The 22,894-nt window shown below is 45.7% G+C and overlaps 2 protein-coding genes across 5 annotated transcripts in view; one reads left to right on the forward strand and one right to left on the reverse strand.

The window, feature by feature from the left end:
- Positions 1-22,894, reverse strand: part of Naa15-16 (N-alpha-acetyltransferase 15/16) — a 41,941-nt gene that overhangs the window by 15,700 nt on the left and 3,347 nt on the right. The gene's annotated exons all lie outside the window — the stretch shown is intronic.
- Positions 5,098-22,086, forward strand: LOC143433592 (uncharacterized). 3 transcript variants are annotated; one of them, XM_076911005.1, is made up of 2 exons: positions 5,098-5,200; positions 18,531-22,086. In XM_076911005.1, the coding sequence occupies exon 2, from the start codon at positions 18,531-18,533 to the stop codon at positions 21,729-21,731; it is 3,201 nt and encodes a 1,066-aa protein (XP_076767120.1). In that variant the 5' UTR covers positions 5,098-5,200; the 3' UTR covers positions 21,732-22,086. The 3 variants fall into 3 exon arrangements, with proteins under 3 accessions (XP_076767120.1, XP_076767119.1, XP_076767121.1); XM_076911004.1 differs by lacking the exon at positions 5,098-5,200 and adding an exon at positions 7,032-7,132; XM_076911006.1 differs by lacking the exon at positions 5,098-5,200 and adding an exon at positions 17,516-17,539.

Below are 22,894 nucleotides of genomic sequence, written 5' to 3' on the forward strand. Positions count from 1 at the left end.
TTACCCTGTTTCCCTATGAATCTTTTATTTTTATACTCCTACATAGGACCAAGAAACGTGCTCGATAAGCCGTGAGGAAAACAGGTCGCATAAATTGAATCCTGTCTCGCATCAAATATTTTCCGGACCGAGAATTATTCAGAGTCCTCTTGATAGAGCGATTGATGTGATCTCGCGTTCCGAAATTAAACCGTGACCCAGTTACGAGAAATATTCCCGAATAGGCTCTCAGAAAACATATTTGACCCACATTTTTTTCTGTCGTCTGATATTCGTTATTTAAGGAATGAAAATTTCAGGTAAATGGGCAATTGTTATTTCAGCGCGTTCGGTCGATGGAAGAAAATTGAAGAAGATTTAGGACGCGACTATTTTAACCCCCTATAAAACTAGAATATAGGACACGGTCATTCGAAGCTTCTATAAATAGGTATTACAGAAAAGATTCTAATTGATTACAGTGCTTCACTTTAATCCTGAGACCAGTTGCCGTGAACAGTGACGCTGGTGTTGGTACGATTGTAGGGCAATTAGATATACCGATAAGAGAATAAAATTCCAAAGACACCGAGCGACACGCAGACACGTTCAATATTCGAAATTATTCAATGATCCTATAACTTTGTAAAAATTGTATACATTGTAAATACGAGATATACAATTTATATCCTTCAGAACTGCACGGCTCGCGAGCACACTATTGCCGCGTATACTAATTCATTAACTAGGCGTCCTTGCCTGGATAAGTTGAACCGAAGAGACGTGAACACGCCATCGTTCCGTTCGAATTTTTTAACTAAAACAACGTACGCTTGTAAGCGGGGCTACTAAACGCACGAGGACGTTTCGACCTGACTCGTTATCGCCGTTTCGCGCAAGAATTTTGCGAATTTGCATGAACGCGACACGACAAACACTATAAAACTGTTTTCGTGGCTTCTTGTTTGCCCCGCGATCCGTTTTCTATGCCAATTTTTTGTTACCTCATTTTTACGACGATTATATCTCACGATGTTTTCTCTTAAATATTTATTCATGATAACCGGATACGTCCCGTCGGTGTTGTACACATTTTTGGGCTCGATTTGCATTCTTGAACAATGTTTATAGAAATGTACCGGGTGCGTAGGTTAGATCGTAGTAAAAAGAAACAAGCGTGCGTTCAGCTGCACGCAATCAGCAAATTGCGCTCGCATCGAGAGATCTCTCGTGCCGTCCCATTGTCGTTCACTCAATTACGGCCACGTTAAATGGATTGGTTCTAATTGCGGACTAACGAACCGTGAATTTTGTACTTATCATTCAACTACCGACAATCATCTACCGAGCTCTGCGTCCCAGCGTCGCATCGTTCGAAAGATTTTCATTTTAACGATTCGCGCTCGTCAAATTGCTTTTCCACTTACGTAAACGAAATAAAAAAAACAATTTAAACGCGCTTTAAAATATCCTACAAAATATTTCTCCTACTTTGTTCAATCGTATTAAATTTCCAACACAACATTATACATGGTAATTTCCAGTATCGACTAGCCGATCGATCCGTTCTAACGTTCCGTACTTTTGTTCCAACTTCTTAAGAAAGCATTCACGATCCCCTGTTTATACGACGCTTTTTCCTCCACTCGTGGAGAACATGCAGCCACTGTCCAGCGAAAAAAAAACACCAGGGATATTCAGCGTGCTTAAAGTCTACAACATCCCCGCGTGATAAGAAACGCCACGCTTCTGGGAACCTTTCCTGGCCCGTCGTTGAAGTCACCGGAACAGGCGAGGAATTCCAAGAAAAGAATGCAACCGTTCATCCATATTCCGGTCAGAACCCGCGGCCAACGGATTACACGAGCAGCAGGAGGTTCCAGAGGATGAAACGGAGAGAGAAAGGAAACGACGGTGCTTCCGAATTTCTACGATGTCCCAGATCGACCGAAGAAAGTGAAGAGAGGCGAGTCGGGTCGCGGTTCAAAGGCCGTGACATCGCGTTACACGTCGGCGAACAAGCTGCTTCTCGCCGTGATCTTGAAATCGTTAGACCCGGTTCTCAAGATACGAGACGATAACGCTGGCCCGTGGGAAGATGCACTCGCTGCTTTTGTGCGAAATTGCGGGAAAATACGCCAGCGTGTAAGTCGTCGACGCGACTCGACGACAATGGGCGCGCGTCGCGGAGGGAGAAGAAAATGTTGACGACGACGGAAAGGTTGGACGGGCCTCAATTTAAAGACCAGAGAACACAAATTTATTATGGTTCATTGTTGTTGACTCGTCTTGACACTAAAGTTCACTTGGGAGCTCCAGACGCGGTCGTTTTTAGCGTACACTTTCCTTTGTAAAATGATTTGCAGGAATTACTCGTTGATACTTTCACATTCGGTGATGTTTATGAAATGCTATAAATCCCTGTCTTTTTTTTATTTTTGGACTTAGGACAAAGTGCGCGTAGATTTCTGTGATCGATTGTATTTGGCAAGTATAGTAATTAAATATTTTTCCTTTTACTGAGTGATGTACGATAGTTTCAGTTCATTAGTAGCAAAATTAGTGAAATATCTTTTTTTATTTAAGTGCTGTTGACTGTACTAAAGAAACGCAAACAGGCTAATTATTACGGCAAGAGGTTCTCACGAAAATTACGGTGAGGAAAATTTCTCGAGTTTCCCTGAGCATTATTTGTTCGAGAGGAAATCAGGAAGTGGCGCATTATTCGCGCAGAAAATTAGTCTCTGAATTTAAGTGCACTTGAGCGAGACTCTGAGACGTAGAGATAGTTAATTAGAGGTAATTAAACGGGGTTGATATGAATCTTGATAATGCTCCTCAACCCTGAACAGAATAATATTTTATATCTGTAACTTAGTAATAAAGTGTGTAAATGAAATAATAGAAGAGAGAAATTCTTAATTTTTCTGCATCGTCATACTTCATTAACGATGAGTCATTACTTTCTCTATTATAATCCCATATCTATTCTTTTCCAACGTTGTATGAAAATTTCATATTACAGACACACCATAAAGTGCTATACCCCAGAGCTCCTAAAACTTATTGCTGGAACACTCTGACTCAACCGCTTTCACTGTCTAATCACCCAAGAAATATCCTAAACCGCAGTTTATGCCTAATCGCTATCTACGTCCCTGGCAAGCAAAAATATCCAGAGAAATATTCGAATGCCGTCGTGTGGCGCCAGAAAATCGGTACCGACGACCTGTTCGCGAAGGCCGCGGCCATCGTCGACCTTGATAAAGGCGGGGATCTCTTCCGATGATTCATTCGAGCTAGACACCCGATCGAAATAAACACGGCACTGCATCCTCGCGCGGTCAACGCGGATCATCGCGTTTTCGCAGGGGTTCCTGCGAATTCTTCTCTTTGCAACGTCCTCAGCAGCGAGCGCTGAGTCAGTACGTTCCTGGGAAATACGTGAATGAACGATCAAGCCTTAAAAATACCATCTGACCGTTGCAGCTTCAGGGCATGCGTCACATGTCCATCCGTCACGGTTCGGTGTCGTCAGACAATTAGAATACCCTATGTCATCGTCTTCGGCGACGTAGCATGCGTGTGACGGCACGGAGCGACGGAAGAGCGAGGCGCCATGCCAAATATGTACTTATTTGCTTGATCAGCTGTTGAGAGGCTTGCGTGACTAGTCTCGAGAATTAAGTACTATGACATTCGAAAGAACGGGTGGCGTGTGTATGTAATAGGAAAATAAAAATTACATTTCCGTTCGAATCGTAGTAGTTGTATCTTGAAGAAAAAAGAGAAAAAGATAAAGAAACTTTGTAGTAACGCATAAAATATTTAAAACACGCAGCGTCGAGAAACCCGAAACTAGTCCAAAATGTGGCCGACCTCGCGGAGACAAGTCTTCGATCGTTCTCTCGCGGCACGATCGCAACGATTCTTATCAACCGTGACGGTGATGAAAATTTTCGTGAACCCGAGCTCGATAAGTGGGCCAAACTTCCGTGAGTAGCCGTCGCACGTGATCGGCATCGCGAAACATTTTTGCTCACACCTACGCGCGCGTGCCGCGCGGAAAAATTCGTTCCGCCACTGCGAGTCGCACCGTGGAATTTGCAGACCGTGTAACTTTCGATGGCCGATTACAGGATAATGTATCCGCAATTGCGAAATTTAGACACGAACGCGATTTATCGAAACGAAACATCGATTCGTGCCTTTTAACTCCCCGATGCATAAATTATCCATTTACAACGTGGAAGATAAAAAAAAGCTTAAGTATCGTCCATCGTCTGAATGAGAACTAAATTCTGTGACAGCGTTAAAAATTGATACAACGAGCATCGGTTGCAAAGATTGATTTGACTTTAAACGATCGAATGACACAGCGATATAATGCGACTAGACAACAACGAACCTTTAATATTTTGACTGCTCACGTCAGCCATATTTGGGCGATGCGTGAGCTTCCGCAAGGGTCCGCCACTCATGGACGGATGACGGTTTCAGTTACTCAATTATGATGTATGGAAATGACTACTGCATATGATATAATACTTTTGTTTGTCCATATAGTTACACTCTGAATGCCGGAAGAGTCTGATTTAGCAATAAGGAGAAGTATTTATTCATCTGTATGAACTTGCTACAAGACAATGACAATTATACGTCCTAAAACGAAGGCAAACTTAACATTTGCGTTCGACATTCAGAAAAACAATTAAACCAATATCGGCACGTACACATTTTACCTAACCGACGAAGTACGAGATCCAGGAAAGACGTAACAGCTATCAACTTAAGATCAACGATTCGTTCTCCAACACTGAAACCACAAAGCTCTCCTGTTGCCGCGTTTACACGTTCGCGCCTCCAACAAACCAAACGAGAGGGAGGAGGAGGGAGAAAAAAAATAAAAAACGAGACATAAACACGCGACAATTATTAACCGAGATCAGCGGCCACGTCAATTAACATGCGACCCGCGCAGTTCGCGTTCACGCAAGGTGATTCCTGAGTGGCACGATTGTTCACGGGCCCGACGTGTCCGTTTCCGTGCTCGTTACCTCGCTGACACCGATCGCGTGTCAGTCGCCTAATAAGCGTACAAGAGGAATGTTCGACGATTTTACGCTCCTCGGAGGCGCGTTGCGTTCTTCAGGCCGCTTATCCCCGGTCTATTGAGACATTAAGCAGCCATGGGCGAAGGAACGCGCCTAACGAGGGACACGTAAGGATTTACGTAAACGTACTCATACGCGCCTCGCCAGGAGTAGCGATGGGATCGAGTATACTGTAGATCTGAATCTTACCGGATAGCTTTCAGTATCTGCATATAAGTACATAGAACTGAATATCGTCTGCTATGAGTAATTTAGTGAAATTGTTCTGAATGGTGGATACGCGATAGGGTTCGAGCTTGTGAATCATGGACGAGGATCACGCCGGCTCGACGACGCTCGACCACGTGAAAAAAGAGTAATAGATCTGTTGTGAATACCTTCTTCATCGAGTCATCGAGGTATGGATCAGTGAAAAAAACAGGTTTTTCCAAGCTTGTTTCCGTTTACGACGAAGACGATTGTATCGCGTTGCATCATTGATGTTCGTGAAAATAAATTACGCGAATCATTTTTTCAATCGATTGGGAATGTTGGTGGAAGTATTAATTGGCGGCGAGAGAGTTATCGCTGGTATTGGTTCAGGATTCTGTTAGCAGTAGTTAATTATGCGACGAACGGATCCGCGAGGAACGTAATAATTAACGTTAAATTATTTGCCCGCAAAATTGATGCAAATATTGGCTGATATTGAATTCATTTGAGGGGGGTTGTTAATTCGAAAGCATGAAACTGTATTTCGTCAATCTTGGACGTATGGGATTAAAAGTTTTTGTTAATATTAACGATCTAGTAACAAGAGTTATACTGTCCATGTGCTAATTCCTCGAATCTAAAGTGCTTACTTTCTTCATCAGCCAATGGTTCGTTCGACTGGTAAACAAGATCTAGCTACGAACTCAATTAGCATCTTTTGTCAAAGCGTTTAACGATACGGAACTCTAAAACCCCTTTATTCCGTACCTTTTGAATAATTATGATCAACTTTTCGTTAGTGGTCAGAAAAAGAAAAATTCGAATAAAAAATATCAAACGTAACATGCGCACACTCTTCAGAAGAACCTAATCGCGATGCTAGTGAAACGTCGCGCGAAAGGACACAGTTTATAGTCTGGAGCCTTGAATACTATTAACACATATCGTGGCGGTCACATAAAAATACAGATTCCGTAGATTATTTGCCAGCCATCGGTGACGCAAAAGCATAACGCGCGTCAATCCGATCCTCGAAATTACATCTTCGAAATTCGCATAAATTTCGCGAGGGGAGACGTAAGAAAAATACAAACGCGAAACCAATGATCCCCATTGTAGACGGTCGAGTGAAAGAAAAAAGAAGACATAGATCTTGACGAGGTGGAAATCGTGGTTTTCCCGCGAACACGGTTCGTTCCCGCCAGGGGGACCTATATCCTGTCGCTGGCGACGGGAGGGGCTCGTATCGGGCGCAAAAAGGAAGGGTGAAAGAGAGGTGTGCAAGCGGAAGGAACGTGATCGTCTACCGGCGGCAGTCGTAGGTGAGCCTCGCGACACACGCGATCCAGTTGCCGGCGAGTAACGCGAGTTTCTTCTTTTCTCTGGTGTCCGCAGGCTGGAGCACCGGTTGGTACGCTATAGAGAAGAGATAGGCGTTGGGCCTCCTCCGGTTCCCTCGTGTCGCGCGTCAGAGAGGTGGGACACTGGCGCAGGGCCAGTAGGATCCACCCGATATAAAGATCTGCGGTCACGCGGACCGGGAGGTTACTCGTTTCTTCATCGTCGTCCAAGTGCAACGGGACACAGTCGGTGGATTCGCGCGCAGCCGTCGTTTCAGTGTACACTACTTCTCTTGAGTAGCGCGCGCGTAATGGGCATGTCTCACGTGGGATGAAACGATATCCATCCCCTGGCAGTTCGCTTCGTTAGTTCAGAGAAGAATCGATCGGTATACCATTGCAGATAAAAAGTGTTTGTGACTGGTTCGCGTCAGATGAACGTTGAGTAGACACGCGTCTTAACCGAGGGAGATACTGACACAGTGGAGTGGAGCTTGGAAGAAGATCGTGAGTCCCCTTTTTTCCTTTCGAAATCACCTTCCGTATATTTAGTCCGCTGTGAGCTCTTTCTCAGTGAAATGGAATTGTTTTTGACACTGTACGAACGTGTGGCAACAGATCTATATGTATATCCATATAGGCAAGAGTTATTACAATTACCATACAACGAGATGATTAAAGAAGGAACGCACGAACACCCATTTCCTCGTACTCCAATTATCACTCGATTCACGCTAGATCGCCTGTTTAGAATGCGTCCCAGGTATTTTATTAGACTCGTTTACGTGCACTTTATTATCCATCAATTAGACAATCGGTGATTGACGCAAGATCGTTTCGCGGTACCAGACGCGTAACTTCGAGAATTACGTCAATTACGATAAAGACCAGGGTATAACAAAGCACGCGGTGTCTCGTCGAACACGAATTCTTCCTCGGTTCGCGCGTTTTCGCGGTGATAATGTGACTCGAGAAATTTATATAACGGACACGATCGGCATAAGCTACTCGTGAATCATCGTAGGATAGCGGTTCACGTGGCTCGAGCGTACAACGAGCCGGGCGAAGGATCGGAGTCCTTGCGTTTTCCGGCATGAATATGTATCGAGGTGATTTTTTCTCCCCCGTTTTATCGAACGGGTGTATATACGCTATAATCGCCGATCGATGGTGGAAAGAGAAGAAAAAATATAGAAAATCGTATCGTTGGGAACGCGGGCGAGTGCGATCGGGAACGGGTGTAATGAATGATCGATGCACTGAATAATATTTCAGCGAGCCTGAGAGCTTTCACAAATCGACGGACGGGAAACGTTCCCGTACAACTTGTGACATTTAGACACGCGCGATAACTAACTGCTGCTGTTCACTACTGGTTCAACGAATTTATACAGATCGCACACGAAAATCTGGTCCGTATCTTAACCACGGAAAGGATCAACTCATTGGTACAGCTTTCTTCTACGTTTAACTGTCTTTGCTCTCCTAATTGCTTTTAATATAGCGTTTATTGTATCTTTGTTACGAAGACAGTTGCAGCTTCTTGTCCAAGTAGAATATCGACAAGTTCACACAACTTGGTACGACACCAGACTATAATTCGCTTATAAATTTAGCTCGAAAATAACCTGAGCGTCTCGAAACCCTTCCTGTATTCATTAATACAGTTGTCGAGATACGTGGGAGATTTATTATGGAGCGCCGTATAATTTAAGAGTGCAATCACGTTGGTCGTAAAAACTTGTATTGCAAATCAGTATTCGCTGATGTCGGTTATAAGAAACACTCCCGGGAAGATCGATATAATACGAAAATAATCGCTAGGGCAGCTCGTGGCATTAAATGTCGACACTTCCGAGAAACGATCGTTCTAACGTGCAAAATTGTGCTGGACGGGATGCAGATTATTATTGTTCGTTCCTCTAACAGTGCAGACACGCAGAAGGGGAAATCGTTTGACCAATCCCCCAACGGGTGATCGCGAGAAAGGATTGACTCGTCGTGAAAATCCATGGTAGCTCTCGAACGGAAAATCGCGTCGGATGGGAATCGGTTCTGTTCGACTGGCAACGGTCCTCGACGAGTTCTCACGTTCCCCGATCGTTCTTCGATCGCTCGAAGCGTCCGGTCAGCTCGCGAAAGTTTTGATTTCCGGCGGATCGACGCGCGTGTACGGCAGCCGCTTAATTGCCGTGAATTTGTCATTAACGCAACAGAGATCGTTTCCTATTCGCCCGTTAAGCTGCGGCTTTCACTTTGGCATAACCGCACTGGGACGAAAACGAAGGTAAAAACGGGTTGTCACGTTTTTGAGGAACGTGTCACACTCGCAGCGCGAACCACGCGACTCTGTCCGCGAGAGATCGAGAGCCGGAAATAACAGCGACTGGGAATAGTCACCGATTCGTAACGCGGTGTTTTTCTTCCAACTTCCGTGGCAGTTGGAACTTCCTTTTCTGTGGCACTTCTTCCAAGTGCAAGTTTTTCATTCGCGTTGTTAATGACTTTGGTACGTAATGTGCTTAACATGACTTATATATGTACATGTACGTATAGTAATGACTGTATATTTACGCGTTACGCAGTTGATAATGCTAATAATCTAACTCTATCTAAGAGATCTAGGGTCGGAAAGGAAACTGAAAGCAACTAGTAATTAGTAACGCGATGCTGTTTCCTAATTTTCGCGACACTTGAAACTTCCTTCTCAGCGGAGTTCTTTCCAAGTGTTCTTTTCGATCAGCGTTACGTAGTACCGCGTCGCTTTTCGTGCGTGTGAAAGCTTTCGCCGTTTGCTCTTATTTCTTGTCACATTGAAGAATTGATGGTCCCATTGAAGAATTATAAAGGCATAAGATGGGACGTAATAGCGAGAACGAGTAGGCGGTTCGCAGATGAATGGTAACTCGGGGTACAATGTACTTCATAGACTCATGCTTGAACTTTAAGTTATCGAAGAATTTAAATATACGAGAAGTACAGAATATTGCTCGTAATATATCCCAAATAGAGTATAGAACAAGTACTGTAAGAAGCGATTATTAGACGGACAAGGTGATATATGCAAAGCTCTACAATGGTGATGAATAATTCGAGATCAGAACGAATTTTACGCGCCGATGATCCACTTATAAACTCGTTGAACGACAAAGAAGATAGCCCCTCTCGTGAGCAACGATATTCATCTTTATAAGTGCCCCATGTGGATCAGAGGACGTACCACGGATTTAACCGGACCGACTCGCTCGCCCGTCCACCCTCGAATTAAGCGTGTCAACCGATGCCGTCCGCCGATCGTCGAGCAATTAAATGGAATTGTGACAAACGATCGTGCCCGTTCCGCGATTATTACCATCATCAACTGCAACGGCGACAGTTGAGCAACGCGTCCCTTTTTCCAACAGGTCTAAGATCGCCCCGCGATACGTATAGGCGAGAAGAATCATAAATACGAGAGAGAACGTCCGTAAAATTGAACGAACCTTGGATCGCATCGATTACTTCATTAAATGAAACATTTTTCCATTTATTCCATTTCTATTCATCGATCGCGATTAAGAAATACCTGTTGCAAACGTATGCCCGTTGATCGAAGCGTCGGGATCATAACTCTACTTATCAAGTTGCACAATTTGCTCTTTACGCCACGGGATGGTGAAAAAGTGGTAACCGCGCGGAGAAAGCGACGCGTCTAGTAAATCATATCCCGCGATTAGACGGATTTATCATCGGGAACAGGGTCGAGACGCGTTTCTCAGAGAGCGTACGAATATGGAACGACGTTAGGTCGATTTGAGAATTAGATGACCTCGTGAAGTCGCTCTGGCTATGCACAGTGGATCCGAAAGAAGTGGCGCGGTGACACACCGATCTTGTACGAGGTGGCGGACGTTATCTGATAAAAACGGTGGAAATAAATGTCGACGGGACGATAAATCGCAGACTGAACGACCACGAGCGCATCGAGTCGACGATAAATTCTCGTCGCGATATGGAGTAGTTACCGGCGAGATTCGTGGACAGGGGGATGGGCAAAAAAAAGTACGAGACACGGACCTTGGCGTTAACCTTCGCCTCGTGCTTTCCCTCTCGTCCCGCGGTCCTTAATTGCATCTATCAAAGAATCGCGGGCGCGATACCGCTGGGTCGTAGCACGTAGCGTGGGAATGCTCGTGGAACGTCACAGGAGAACGACGAAACACGTCCAAAGTCGTCACGGAGTTAATCAGGAGTGATTCATCGGGACTAAATCCGCTCGATATCGAACGTAGCTTTCGTGATTCGAACTTCTTAACCATAACATTTGATCCATTTGTCGTTCGTTCGTATTAAACTTCATGTTTTATTACACCTCTCATACTCCACGCGTGTTTCTTACGATGGGTTAACACGTAATCCTGACAAATATATGTAGCCTTGATTCCGTCCACAGATGTCGTCTCGAAATAACGTCGAGTACGTATAAACAAAAAGATTATCACAGATCAACTAAACACTGCGACTATTCTACAAAAAATGCTACCAATAAATTGAAGATCGCTATCTAGTTACTAACAAGAGTAAAGAAATGAGTCAAATAGTATCGAACAAAGAGCTGCGTACCAAGGTACGGATTCCTTGACAAGTCGGGTGGCGAGTAATTACATTTTGCACGCGCAACCAACTGAATTATTGAACACAATCTCTGACAAGACAGTCTCAGCCTGTGAAGCGAGCAGGCCTTGGTCAAAACGAGGCTTATTAAATGTTAAAAATCTCTCGGCCATTGACTAATCGGTGAGTAATTGGAAGGTAGCGGTTAATTGGCGGAAACCGCGGTCCTTGGGATCGGTTTTTGCCTAAAACGGGCAAATTTAACCAGGACATCTATCCCAGATGCCGGAAAGGTCACACTTCGAGCCATGATTCTTTCCTTAAGATAAGTACGACACGATTGGCTCGCGTTGTTCGTTACGAAGGCGAACAGGTGAGCGTACACTGGAAAATCGACCGCGAATGTGCTGATGAAATTAGCGGAGTTGTATTTATCGTAGAAATTATTGTACCTCGAGGGTCCGGGGGTTCTTCGACGCTTCGCTCAATGTCGAGCAGCGATCGCACGGGAATGACTCTTAACCCACGAAAACGAATTACTTGGATCGAAACGTACGTTGCATAATTGATGCTCAGCTGAAGCGTATAGCGTATATAATAATTCAACGTTCCGTAATCAGATTTGGAAACATTTTCCAAACAACGCACCGAAAGAATACGTCGACCACTGCTGACATGCTAATTACAGTTCCATCAATCCTCCGAGCGATCCTTTAACGACACTGTTTCAAATGCATACGTCTTCCACTTGAAATCGAACTGAATGGCAAAAGTAATCGAAGGCAGGTGAAATCTGCATATCTTCGCGGGGTGAAAAATTTCGTCAGTTCTTTGGAACAATAAATGGGAGACGGGATGGCGGAGGAGCGAAAAGTCGAGACGAAGAACGACGATGTTCGCGCGATGAACAAAATTGGGCCGTTAACCTTGTCTGACCGGTACGGCTTTTTACCACTCGCAACAAAAACGTAAACCGGTATTCGACCGCGTACGCCATGTGCATTCCTATAGCTACGCACGATGCGCGTCCGAGTATCTTTCACGGACTTGTATTGTCCCAAGAATGGCTCGTAAACTTGTTCCTTTCCGTTCTAAAATCAAGTTACGATCACGAAAATACCTACGAATCCCAATAGTCACGAATTTACGACGATACAAAAAGATAACGATGCAGAACTAATTTGGGCGATCGTAACAATCAGAAGAAGAGGTGGAGATATTTCGAAGTTACCTCACAACGGATCGTAACAAAATATTTTCGTCTTCGTACACGTACGAGAATGTCTCGAACACATCCTGCTCGTGTACACCTCTAAACACTCGAATGCTACGTGAGTCACGTATCGTATCCGAACAGCCGTTCACCAAAGTGGTGAGATGCGGCTGATACATCGAGCTCCCGCGTGTAATACTACCGTTAAAGGAGCCTCGGCTGCTTGTGGAGAGGAGAGCATAATCTAGCTAAGAGCCGCGGGATGAACGAGACGAGCATATTATGCAAGCGAGTTACCTTGCAGAGCAACCCGGTCAATGCCAAGGTGTTCCACTATGGTCGACGCTACTCGTCCCTGTCTGTCGAAAGCTTGGCGGCCTCTCATCATCGATAATTTCTATTACCATACGATATTCTTTCAGATGCGTGCTCGATTACATTTTCTACCATTCGAGCGCGTATTGAACACATTGCTGCGATATCGAGTACCGAGATTAGATCGTATCAAACGAGTTCGACTTGTCTCGAATTTCGACTACGCAAACTCGCGTTCGCGACAGAAATTGTGTCCTCGACAAATCGCACTAGACGAAATGAAACAGAAAGGAGATTGAATTTTTTCTCGTCGGACCAAAGTTCTTTACTTTTGGCAACAGATAACCGGCTTTACTTTTAGGCATCGCGACAGAGATAAGTAAAATACCACGTCGGCTTTAGCTTTCACCGTTCCGTTACGTAAAGGGAATGCTATACGAATAACGCGACAGACGAAAAATTTTAGGACAGATGAGACCCCGTGCGACCGGACTCTCCGCTTTTTACGCGCGACGATGTTCGAAATGAAATTGGGCAAAATTTTCTATACGAAATGTTGTCATGCATGGTCTCCGGTTGGAAATCGATGCACGTGACCTGGGAACAATAGCGTGTCTTTCTATATCGATTTCTTAGGAGCAAAAAAGTGAAAGTAAATCGAAGGTGAAGAAAACGCGAAATCGTGAAAACCGCAAGGCGAAGGGAAGACCTGTTGCGCCTAGCTTCCTACAAGGAAAGGGAAGATTGTTCCTTAGTCAAAGCGTGAAATTGCCAGCGGAGATCGTAAGATGAAAGGAGTCGCGTGATAAATGACGGAATAAATCACAGGCTAGAATCGCGACAGAAAAACAAACCTTGTATCGCGACGTGATCGATCGATCCATGACGCGGTGTGACAAACAGATTTATAGGTCAACGATCTGCGTAAACTGTACCTAAGTGACAAATTACTGTTCTACGGATAATGGTCCCTGTTCGATCGACGGTTTTTCATTTAAAGGAGACGTACGAAAGGAAATACCAAGATCGTTGGGAACAGAAATTCCAGTGAATGGTTCGGCTTCTGGTGCAATACCTTTAAAGCGCATACGCGAAAAAATTCGGAGCTCACCATAATCCCATATTTCTGGAAATGTTGCAACTCGTCGAAAGCACTCGATTTTTATTCAGTAACGCTCTGATCTCTGATGCAACAATTTTAAATTGCACACGGCAACCAAAGTGTAAAGGATAGTTCGGAAGGCTGTATCTCATTGGAAAGGTTTCAATTCCACCGATGCCTACCGCTTGAGTAATTCCTCAGCCAATTATTCAAATAATCACCCTATCAGCAACACCTATCGAGCTACTTACTTCACGAACCTCGCACAGCGCGCAACAACAAAGAACAGAGAATCTCTTGCGAAACGATCTTGTCTGACCAGAGTTGTCATAATTGTTCCTTACTGTTATCAAACACACTACCTTCAGGACGTAGAAAAAGGAACGCAACTATGTTGACAGCGTATCGAAACGAACAATTTATTCCAGCTCCCCCTTCGAAAGCAATCTAAGCACCAAGGAAGACGCGCCTCCGGACACTCTGTCATAACAGGAAGCCACAGTTAAACGAGCGACGCGCCGAAAGTTCCTCGCAGACATTAGCACGGCGTTAAGGAATTAATGCTGCTCAGCGAGCGCGACGCGAAACAAAAAGGAAAGTAGCTGAAAGCGTAAATCGAATTGGATAACCCGGCGCGGGTTTAACGCGGGGCACGCGCGTTTCGTCGCACGGGCTCTGCAACGTGTTGCCTCGGAACGACCGCCTTATTTCTTTTTTTCTTCTTCTCTCTTTCGCTCTATCCCCCGTGGCATTTCCCGCGAGGTTTCGATCCGAACGATATACAGCCGATAAATCGGCGGCGGAACGGCTCCTGAACCGTTCGAACCCTTTCACCCGGCTCCGCCGCCGAACGGAGCCGTTCCACCCGCGGCTCAATGCCATTTCCATTGCACGCGCTTCTGATGACCTGCATTCAAGGACGCGAGGCGCGCCGCCGCGCGCCACTTCGTAAAGGAAATCCGTAGCTGGTAATTAACGTCGATCGCGATTACACTTTGATATTTCTGTTCCGATTTTATCGACATCTCGCAGTTTCGAATGTTAATACATTTGCCCCGCGCGTTTATGAATTATTCATGCAAGCGATCGTGCCTCGAACAAAGGTTGCTTCCAGTTTGACGAGCCATCGAAGTACAGAAATGGAGCAACGAGTACAGAATTGAAAGCACTTTTACGAGATAGAAGGTTTGCAGTCTGTACGCATCTCTTGTCCGAATCAGATCCATTAACGATCTAACAACCTAGTACCAAACGAGTCTTCTAAGCCCACCTATTCTCAGAATAGAACTTTTGGAGAAATCTATTTGTGAACAGAGTGGATCGTGGAAGCTTAAAGTCAAATCTCGAACAACCGAATCTTCCAACTTTGCCTTCTATTCTTAGAACAGAACTATCGAAGAAAGTTATCCACGCCTGGAGACATCGGCGACTTAATAACAAAAGAAAGTTCAATTTCGTAATTCGTGGTTTGTCATTTAAATCCCTTATCGAGTGAAGAGAGCCGGACAATGTGTAGCCGAAAGTGAAAGCCTCTATTTCGAAATCAATTTTCGTTCTCCGACCGAACCAAAGTTGTTCGTGCTCCTCGTGGCCCAAATCGTATCGAACGATCGACGAACGAAGACGACATCGTGAGTCACGTGCAGCGGGACCGATCTGCTGCTAGACTTCGAATCGATCGAATTCAAAATGACACGACTAATCCGATCGACGTTTCATCTTTGAAGAGGTTCAGACGCGGCTAACAGCCAGGACGAAATCGTCTGAAGACAGACTTGTTCGTAACGCGCGGTGGCCCTTAGTCAGCGAAGACTTCCTCCTTTCCAGCTGGACGTGTCGCTTGGAAATGGCTCCACCTTTCCGAACGATCGTCCTTGAGCGAGCCGGTGCACCGGGAAAGGTGATGAAAACCGGCCAGTCACGTGTACCATGCCGGCGCGAGCGGCTGTTCGCCAGGTTCGCCCCGTAGTCGCACGTTCCGCCGCGTTCCCGATCAAACTATCCGACAAACCGGGACGGCAACGTGTCCAAGTCTTCGATCGTGGAATTGGAACACCTTTTCGTTGGTGTCTAGTGCTGTTACACGGTGTAATTAATACTTAAACGCGTTCGATACGATAAAGAACATTTTTATTGTTGCAGACTTTCTTCTGTAATACTAATTATTCTAGAATCCCTTTATACGAGTAATTCGATGGAAAGTCTCGCAGAATTCAAAGCAATTACGCACTCGATGAATGAATTACTATCCTCGTCTCGAGAGTCACTCTGAACCTATTTAACCATCTACACAGGAAGAAACCCTGAAGTGGTTGACTGTAAAATTAGAAAAGTTTTCAGTCATCGTCGGGTAGTATTAGCGTGGTGTACACTAGAAAAAGAAGCACTTCCGACAGAGCGTTTCCGTGGTCAACTGTGAAAAGGATGTTGAATACAGTGAGCAGTAATGCATTAGTTTCCTATCCATTCGAAAGTGTTCGTCAAGGAAAGGTAATCGATTAACTTTGAGGCTTCACGGACAGCGGGGACCTTCGGAAGACTCTCGCGCGAAAACGCGGAAGCAAATTCGCGATCGCGAGAGAAGCGAACAGCTGACGAGTAGCTAATGCGTTTTAAATCAGAGGAAGCGTGCACTTGCGCCGCCTTGGACGGAGGGTCCTGCTCAAAGTCACTGCTTCCAACGCGGAGAAAGCATAGCGGAGGTCAACTCGGTGGATGCTCGTTGCAGAAACCGCAACCGGAATAGAGTTAATCATTATCGACTCGACTGTGAACCTTTCCGGCTGGCCAAGTGTTTGTGCGTGAGGCGCGGAATCGAAACGGCACCAGTTGATATCCGCGCGAAGGAATTTCTCAATTCGGTCACGTCTTCGTTTTGTCTCGATTAAAAAGCAGCTCGCGGAGAGAAATCGCTGGCATTCGTCGCGAAGTTACTCAAAACGTACCGCGTGTGTGGTCTCGCGCGCTCTGAAAACCGTGTCCGCTTGGTAAAAACCAGCGTTGCATGCGGCAGCTCGATTACAGGTCGCGTCTTGCTGATAGATTGTAGTGTGGAGTCGCGATCGCCCCGGAAACTAGTAGAAAGGTACTCTTTTATTCCGTGCAGCGTGTCATCGGTGTCTTTGGTAGGTTCAGAAGACACGCAGAATCTCGAAACACTGGATCGACAATGGTGCGTTAAATTTTATTGCATTTACGACCTTGTAGTAGCTGTGACTATTTTTTCAGACTCGTCACTCTTCGAAAATCACTTGCTCCTTTAACAGCCTTATGTAATTTGCGAGATTGATACGTTGCATTACTGATTTAAATCTAACAGAGCCATTGTGCTCCAAACGACATCCAAAGCGCGACTCGCCGCTCCATTCAACTAACAAACACCCATTAACGGCTAATCGGCAACATGATCGCTTGTTCATCTAATAAGAACAACCATAAAAACTTCGTTATCCCACCTGCAGACAACAATGAATCACATCGGCTCAATTAACTTCTTCGCTCAAACATTCTTCGTGTTCGCTCCCAACGCTCGCAGGCCCGCGGGGAACGCGCAGAGATAAAGGCAGTAAATTCCGATTCCTGTCGGAAACAAACCGGGAACGTAACTTCCGCGACATCGACAACGCCGGGCGCTGAACGACGCAGAGTGCACGGATCGTGCGCCAGGCGAATGCAGAAACGTGAGCCTTAGGTTTGTTAGTCAGTCGCAAGTCATTACGAGCGCTGGTACTCCAGTGACCCGTGAATGTTTGTCGACCGTTCACCGGCTGTTCGCGAGGGAAAGGCGTGGCCCCCTCCGGTCCCTACATTCCCTGTATCACTGCGATTCGCGTCAATGGAGCTGCGAGTTTCGCGAAATTCGCGCGTAACGCCTGCGACGTTCCATGGAACCTAGTCACCGTGCAGTTTTCCCAGTGATCATTTTTCAGTTTCGTCGATTCTATCTCATTCACTTATCGCGAGCCGGAAACGCGGAGATTTCAATGTTCGAGCGAAAATTCTATCGTCCAGTAAATTTTATTCGATTATAAGTAAGAAAAATAGAAAATATTCATGGAATATTTTGATAAAAGACTAAAGTGAACCTTTGTCAAATTTTGTCTGGACTCGGTCTCGTGATTCTCTGGAGTTGCGCGTGTAAAATGCGGCGGAAAATCGAAAGTTGCCAGGTCGTGGAGACCTCGTATTTCAATATCGGTTTCTAAAACCAGGAATTACTATTTCCATGCAATAGTTAAGAAAATGTTGCCGTTTCAATGGGGAAAGCAAAGTTACTCCCGTGGAACGGAAACACCTCCGCAGAATAAACTTATACTTTCCTTGCGCCAGGTGGCAGTCACCAGTAGTGTGTACCTCGCGACGTACAGCTCGACACGAGAGCTGCCTTGAAAGAGCTATGACGTGATCGTTAGATTGAACGATATTATCAAAATCACCGTACGATGGGTACCCGGCCGACGAGCATAATTCACGCGATCATACTCGTAATCTCCTTAAATAATTGACGCCAACTGTCGCCGACGATCTTTGTTCAAACATACTCTGATGGATGAAAAAAGTATTCTTCGTTTCTTCGTCGAGGAATGTCAAATGATAACATTTCGGTTTCGTTGAAAAATCATTAAGTATCCGCCTTCGAATCCACGACCGAAAGATAACGAATTAATCGATTTCTGTTTCAGATGATGCGGAAAGGATTTAATGCCGGAACGCTGCTCCTAATTGTAGTATTAACAACATGTTTGTCGATCGTCGTGTCATCGTCTAGCAGAGAAAGGCGGCACGTCGGAGTAGAGGATTCTAGTCATAGGCCAGACAGCACACACACGCCGGCCGTTCGTAGTTTCAAGTCATCGACCAGCAGAGACAACGAGATAACTACGGGAGCCGGAAGGAAAGTGTCGCACAGACTGATTGGAGGCCACTTGCGAACGGATGCTACGGAAGGAAAAGACGACACGCTCTGGGACGACGGAATACTCTTATCGTCCGCTGGAAACGGCAGAGAGACGAAGAACAGTCGCAAAGACGAGGATGACGAGAAGAAAACGTTATCCCAGCAAGTGAAAGAAGGAAAATATGGTCTGATCCAAAATGAGATCTACAGCAAACAGCCAAAACGGCCAGGCATAATCAGCTATTCGGGTAATCCGGAGGTGCCAAAGGATACCATCGACAATTTAGGTGGTTTGGACGAGGACGAGATTTGGCTGGCCGAGAACCACGTGCTCGTGTTGAGAGGTGGAAAATTTCCTGGCCACGAAGCAACGCAAGGCAGTGGAGATGGCTCGCAAACCTGGCCGCCTATCGACAATTATAATGCGCCCAGGAGGCAGGTCAAGATTCCGCCCAGGCCAAAGGTACCGCCACCCTTCCCGGTCCAACTCACGGAGGGTGGTCCCATACAGATTATTGGACCGAATGGCACCAAGGAAATCGGTAATGGAATTGACTACAAAAAGGACCCGTTATTCGCCAAGGGGTTACTATCAGAGGACGGTCCACTCTTCGCGATTATAACGAACGGGACCATTGCGCTGCCCGACGTGAAAAATTCCAAGAACGTCTCTTCCGCGGAAGACGATTCGGATACAGACAGTAAAGGTAGCAAGGAAAAAACGAACGGCCAACCACCAGGCAGTCTGCCACCTTTCTATCACGCCATACCGCCCGGTGCAGTGTTCGTGCCACCACCGAGCAATCAGTCAGATTACGACGAGGAGGATCAATCGATATACTACCCTCCGCCGTACAGTTTCCACTACCAGCAAGATAACGCAACCGCGGTGCCACCGGGTCCCCTGGTCCCAGGAATCATTCTACCGCCCCCGCCAGACTTCTTCTCTGCTCTTGAGGATAAGAAGACCACTACGAAGAAGTATACGAAGCGGCCCAGCGGAACTACCCCGTTGCCAAGGACTAGGGCCAGGCCCACCTATCTACCACCTAGGACACTTGTAACTAAACAATACAAGACCACCACCGCGATACCAACTACGAAAGTCAGGCCACCCACCAACCTATTGGGTAACACGAAGATGTACAGACGAACAACGTCCAAGAACACGACTAAACTCGAAGAAACGATTACTACTACCACGCGACCTATCCTAAGGACTGTCCCGTATGTCGAAGTGACGACACCCACGGCAGATACAACTACTACGATCGACAACCCTGAGTTCTACAGTATCGCCCCATTAGTGGAGGACCAAATGAGCAGTCGAGAGTATCATAAGGACAAGAACGAGGCTTGGTCTGGCGTAGTGACCAGTAAAACGATTCCTATAGTGGCGCACTATGGCACGTCGACACAGTCCACCTTGCAGAAGCCCATAGAAGTGACGCCGGCTACGATAAAAAGTATTATCACTACCAGCCTCCCGGAACGGTCGCCCAGCCACACCTCTTACTACTTTTACGAAGAATCGAAGGAGGAACTCGAGCACACCACTCCGAATCCCTCGTCGTTGTATTACAAAACGACCACAGAGTTGCCTCTCTACGAGACGGTGCCTCAACCGCGCGTCGAGAAAAGGAAACCGTATTACGACGTGGAGACGGTACCCCCGCGAGAAACGTCCAAGGACTATAGTATTAAGTTTATCGGATCGCCGGTGAAAAACTCCGGACCAATTCGTTACAGCGACTCGACAGTCACGCAAAGTTCGCCGAGGTACGACAGCGGCTCCGCGAGAGCTCAGGGTCAACGAATGTTATCCGATCACGCGCCTCTGTACTATCAATCTATATCAGCTCGTCCAGCCGTTCCTGTGCAGCCTTACTATACCACGGCGAAACCGCAGAATTATTACAGGCAAGAGACGAAACCGAAACCGATTTATCAGTACAGTTTCGAGGCGGCCAATTACTCGCAGCGTGGCAATCAAAGGCAACAGTACGAGCAACGCCAACAGACGTATAACGACTATCAGAACGCTAAAGTCAGTGATAATTTCAATGGTCAGCGATACGACTATGATAACAACGAGTCGGTACCGCAAAAAAGGGTCAGACCAAATGTCTACAAGACGCAACACCCGATTTACCCGTCGACGACTGGCTACTCGGTGGTAAGCACCACGCAGAATCCTCAGAACGCTTATTACACTCAACAGGATGAAAAGTTTCTGGACGACGTTACAAAAGAATACTTTACGATCTTTGGTAAGAAGCTACCGCACAAGGGCGTGCCGAACACTACTCCAATATACTCCAAGTCGAACGCTGTTACCGAACGACCAGATTACGATGGCTACGTGGAGAACTATGATACCGTCGAACCACCTGTGTACAAGACACCCAAAGTTAAAGTGCACTACGGAGACCAGTCCCAAAGACCGTACTCCCTCAAGGATGACATCCTCGTCAACTACAGGCAACCTCTGCCCCCCATCAACCCTGACAGCGAATTTATCACTGTGGTCAATCCCAATCAGCAACAGCCACCCAATTATAGAGTACCCAACAGAGACAACCAACCTCTAGCTGCGATCCGTGCCTATCCCCCGCAACCACTCATCAATCCAAGAAATGGACCACCCACCAATTACGTACCAGTCGTCGAGTCACCGGAAGAATTGGACGAGACGTACCCGCAATTACCCATATCATTGGAAGACGACATCAACGTGAACTATCGTAATCCAAGACCTACCATAAATCCAGACGCTGAATTCATCGACCCGGTTCCCGCGCAGGGTAACCAGCCAGAAAAACCAAAAGCCTATTTCGCGTATAGATTGCCAGGTGACGGTGGCCACTTTTACTTCCTAACGCCGCAGGCGATCACGCAAAGGCCTGAACAGAACGCTGGCCACCTCTACTCGAAGTCGCGTGGAACGAGGCTGATGAGATACAGACGGAGGCCGGGGAACGTTTGATACCCGTACGCGCCGAGGCAGCAGCGCGATGCCATACGAATCGTCGAGAGCGCACGATGGAAATGCGTGTCATAATGGAACGCGACGCGAGAATCAATTACGTGACGTTGTGTACCCCGTTACTAGAATATTTATTGTACGTGTAAATATATATAGAATCGGTCCCTCGATTTACGCGTAGCACCGACGCGGTTCCACGTGGTTCAGAATCAGAGCCTACCGGTATGCTATTATATTCTACATACGAGTATACGAGAAGAGTTCGTGTATGTTGTAAAAACACTTATTCTACACGATTGCACGCGAACGTAATTATTGTGAAAGTTTAGAGAAGGAAATTAGTATCAGTTAGTACTAAATAGAATCAAGGTTACTATCTTTGTTACTAGAATCGTACGAGTGAACAATACTGTGTAATATTGGATTGCAATATATGATACGTCCGTTCTCTGCGGTTTAAATAAATGCACTTTCATTTTTAAATAACATATCTCTATCGAGTCAAAGGTCATGCACGTGCCATTTGAAACGAAACGTTTTCATCGCGAAATTAGATTTCCATAAAATATCGAACAACTATTAGGACCTGATAATTTCAACAAAAATAAAAAGATATTTCTCTGACCGCGCAACATGAGCTTGCGTACAAAAAGTAATCGCGTAAGTCAAGGGATAAGTGTGTACGCGTATTGTACGACTAAGGTAGATGCATATCGACGCCTCATTCACAGTATATAAAATGCTTAATTTATACGACCTAACGTTTTTCCCTCCCCGCTTTAGATTGATACAGATGCGATATTTTGTTTCTTATGCCAAAGCCACGAGTGTGCATCTGATTATATTTTGTATTCAATGCGCGAACCGCTATAATTTATCGAATTGCGCATTTGTGGGTTTGGTATAAGGTGAACGATATGCGTGTAACGCCGCTCGCGTGCGACGATAGGTACGCGCGGTCCTCTCTGATCGACCGTAACGTACTCGCGCGTTGTCTGTGATTAATGATCGATAGTAAACGCGTATCATGTACATATAGTTACGATTAATGATATACATATATATATATAGATCCTATTGTAGAGCAGAGATTTCATTTTTATAAGTCGTTATCCGATACACGTTATATATTCGAACAAGCATGGAATAAAGATTGTTCACGA

The sequence above is a fragment of the Xylocopa sonorina genome, chromosome 3, assembly GCF_050948175.1.
Source record: "Xylocopa sonorina isolate GNS202 chromosome 3, iyXylSono1_principal, whole genome shotgun sequence".
In the NCBI taxonomy this organism is placed as follows: Eukaryota; Metazoa; Arthropoda; class Insecta; order Hymenoptera; family Apidae; genus Xylocopa; species Xylocopa sonorina.

Bases quoted from the DNA above. Each gene is read 5' to 3' on its own strand.
- LOC143433592 (XM_076911005.1), top strand. From the start codon at position 18,531: ATGATGCGGAAAGGATTTAATGCCGGAACGCTGCTCCTAATTGTAGTA.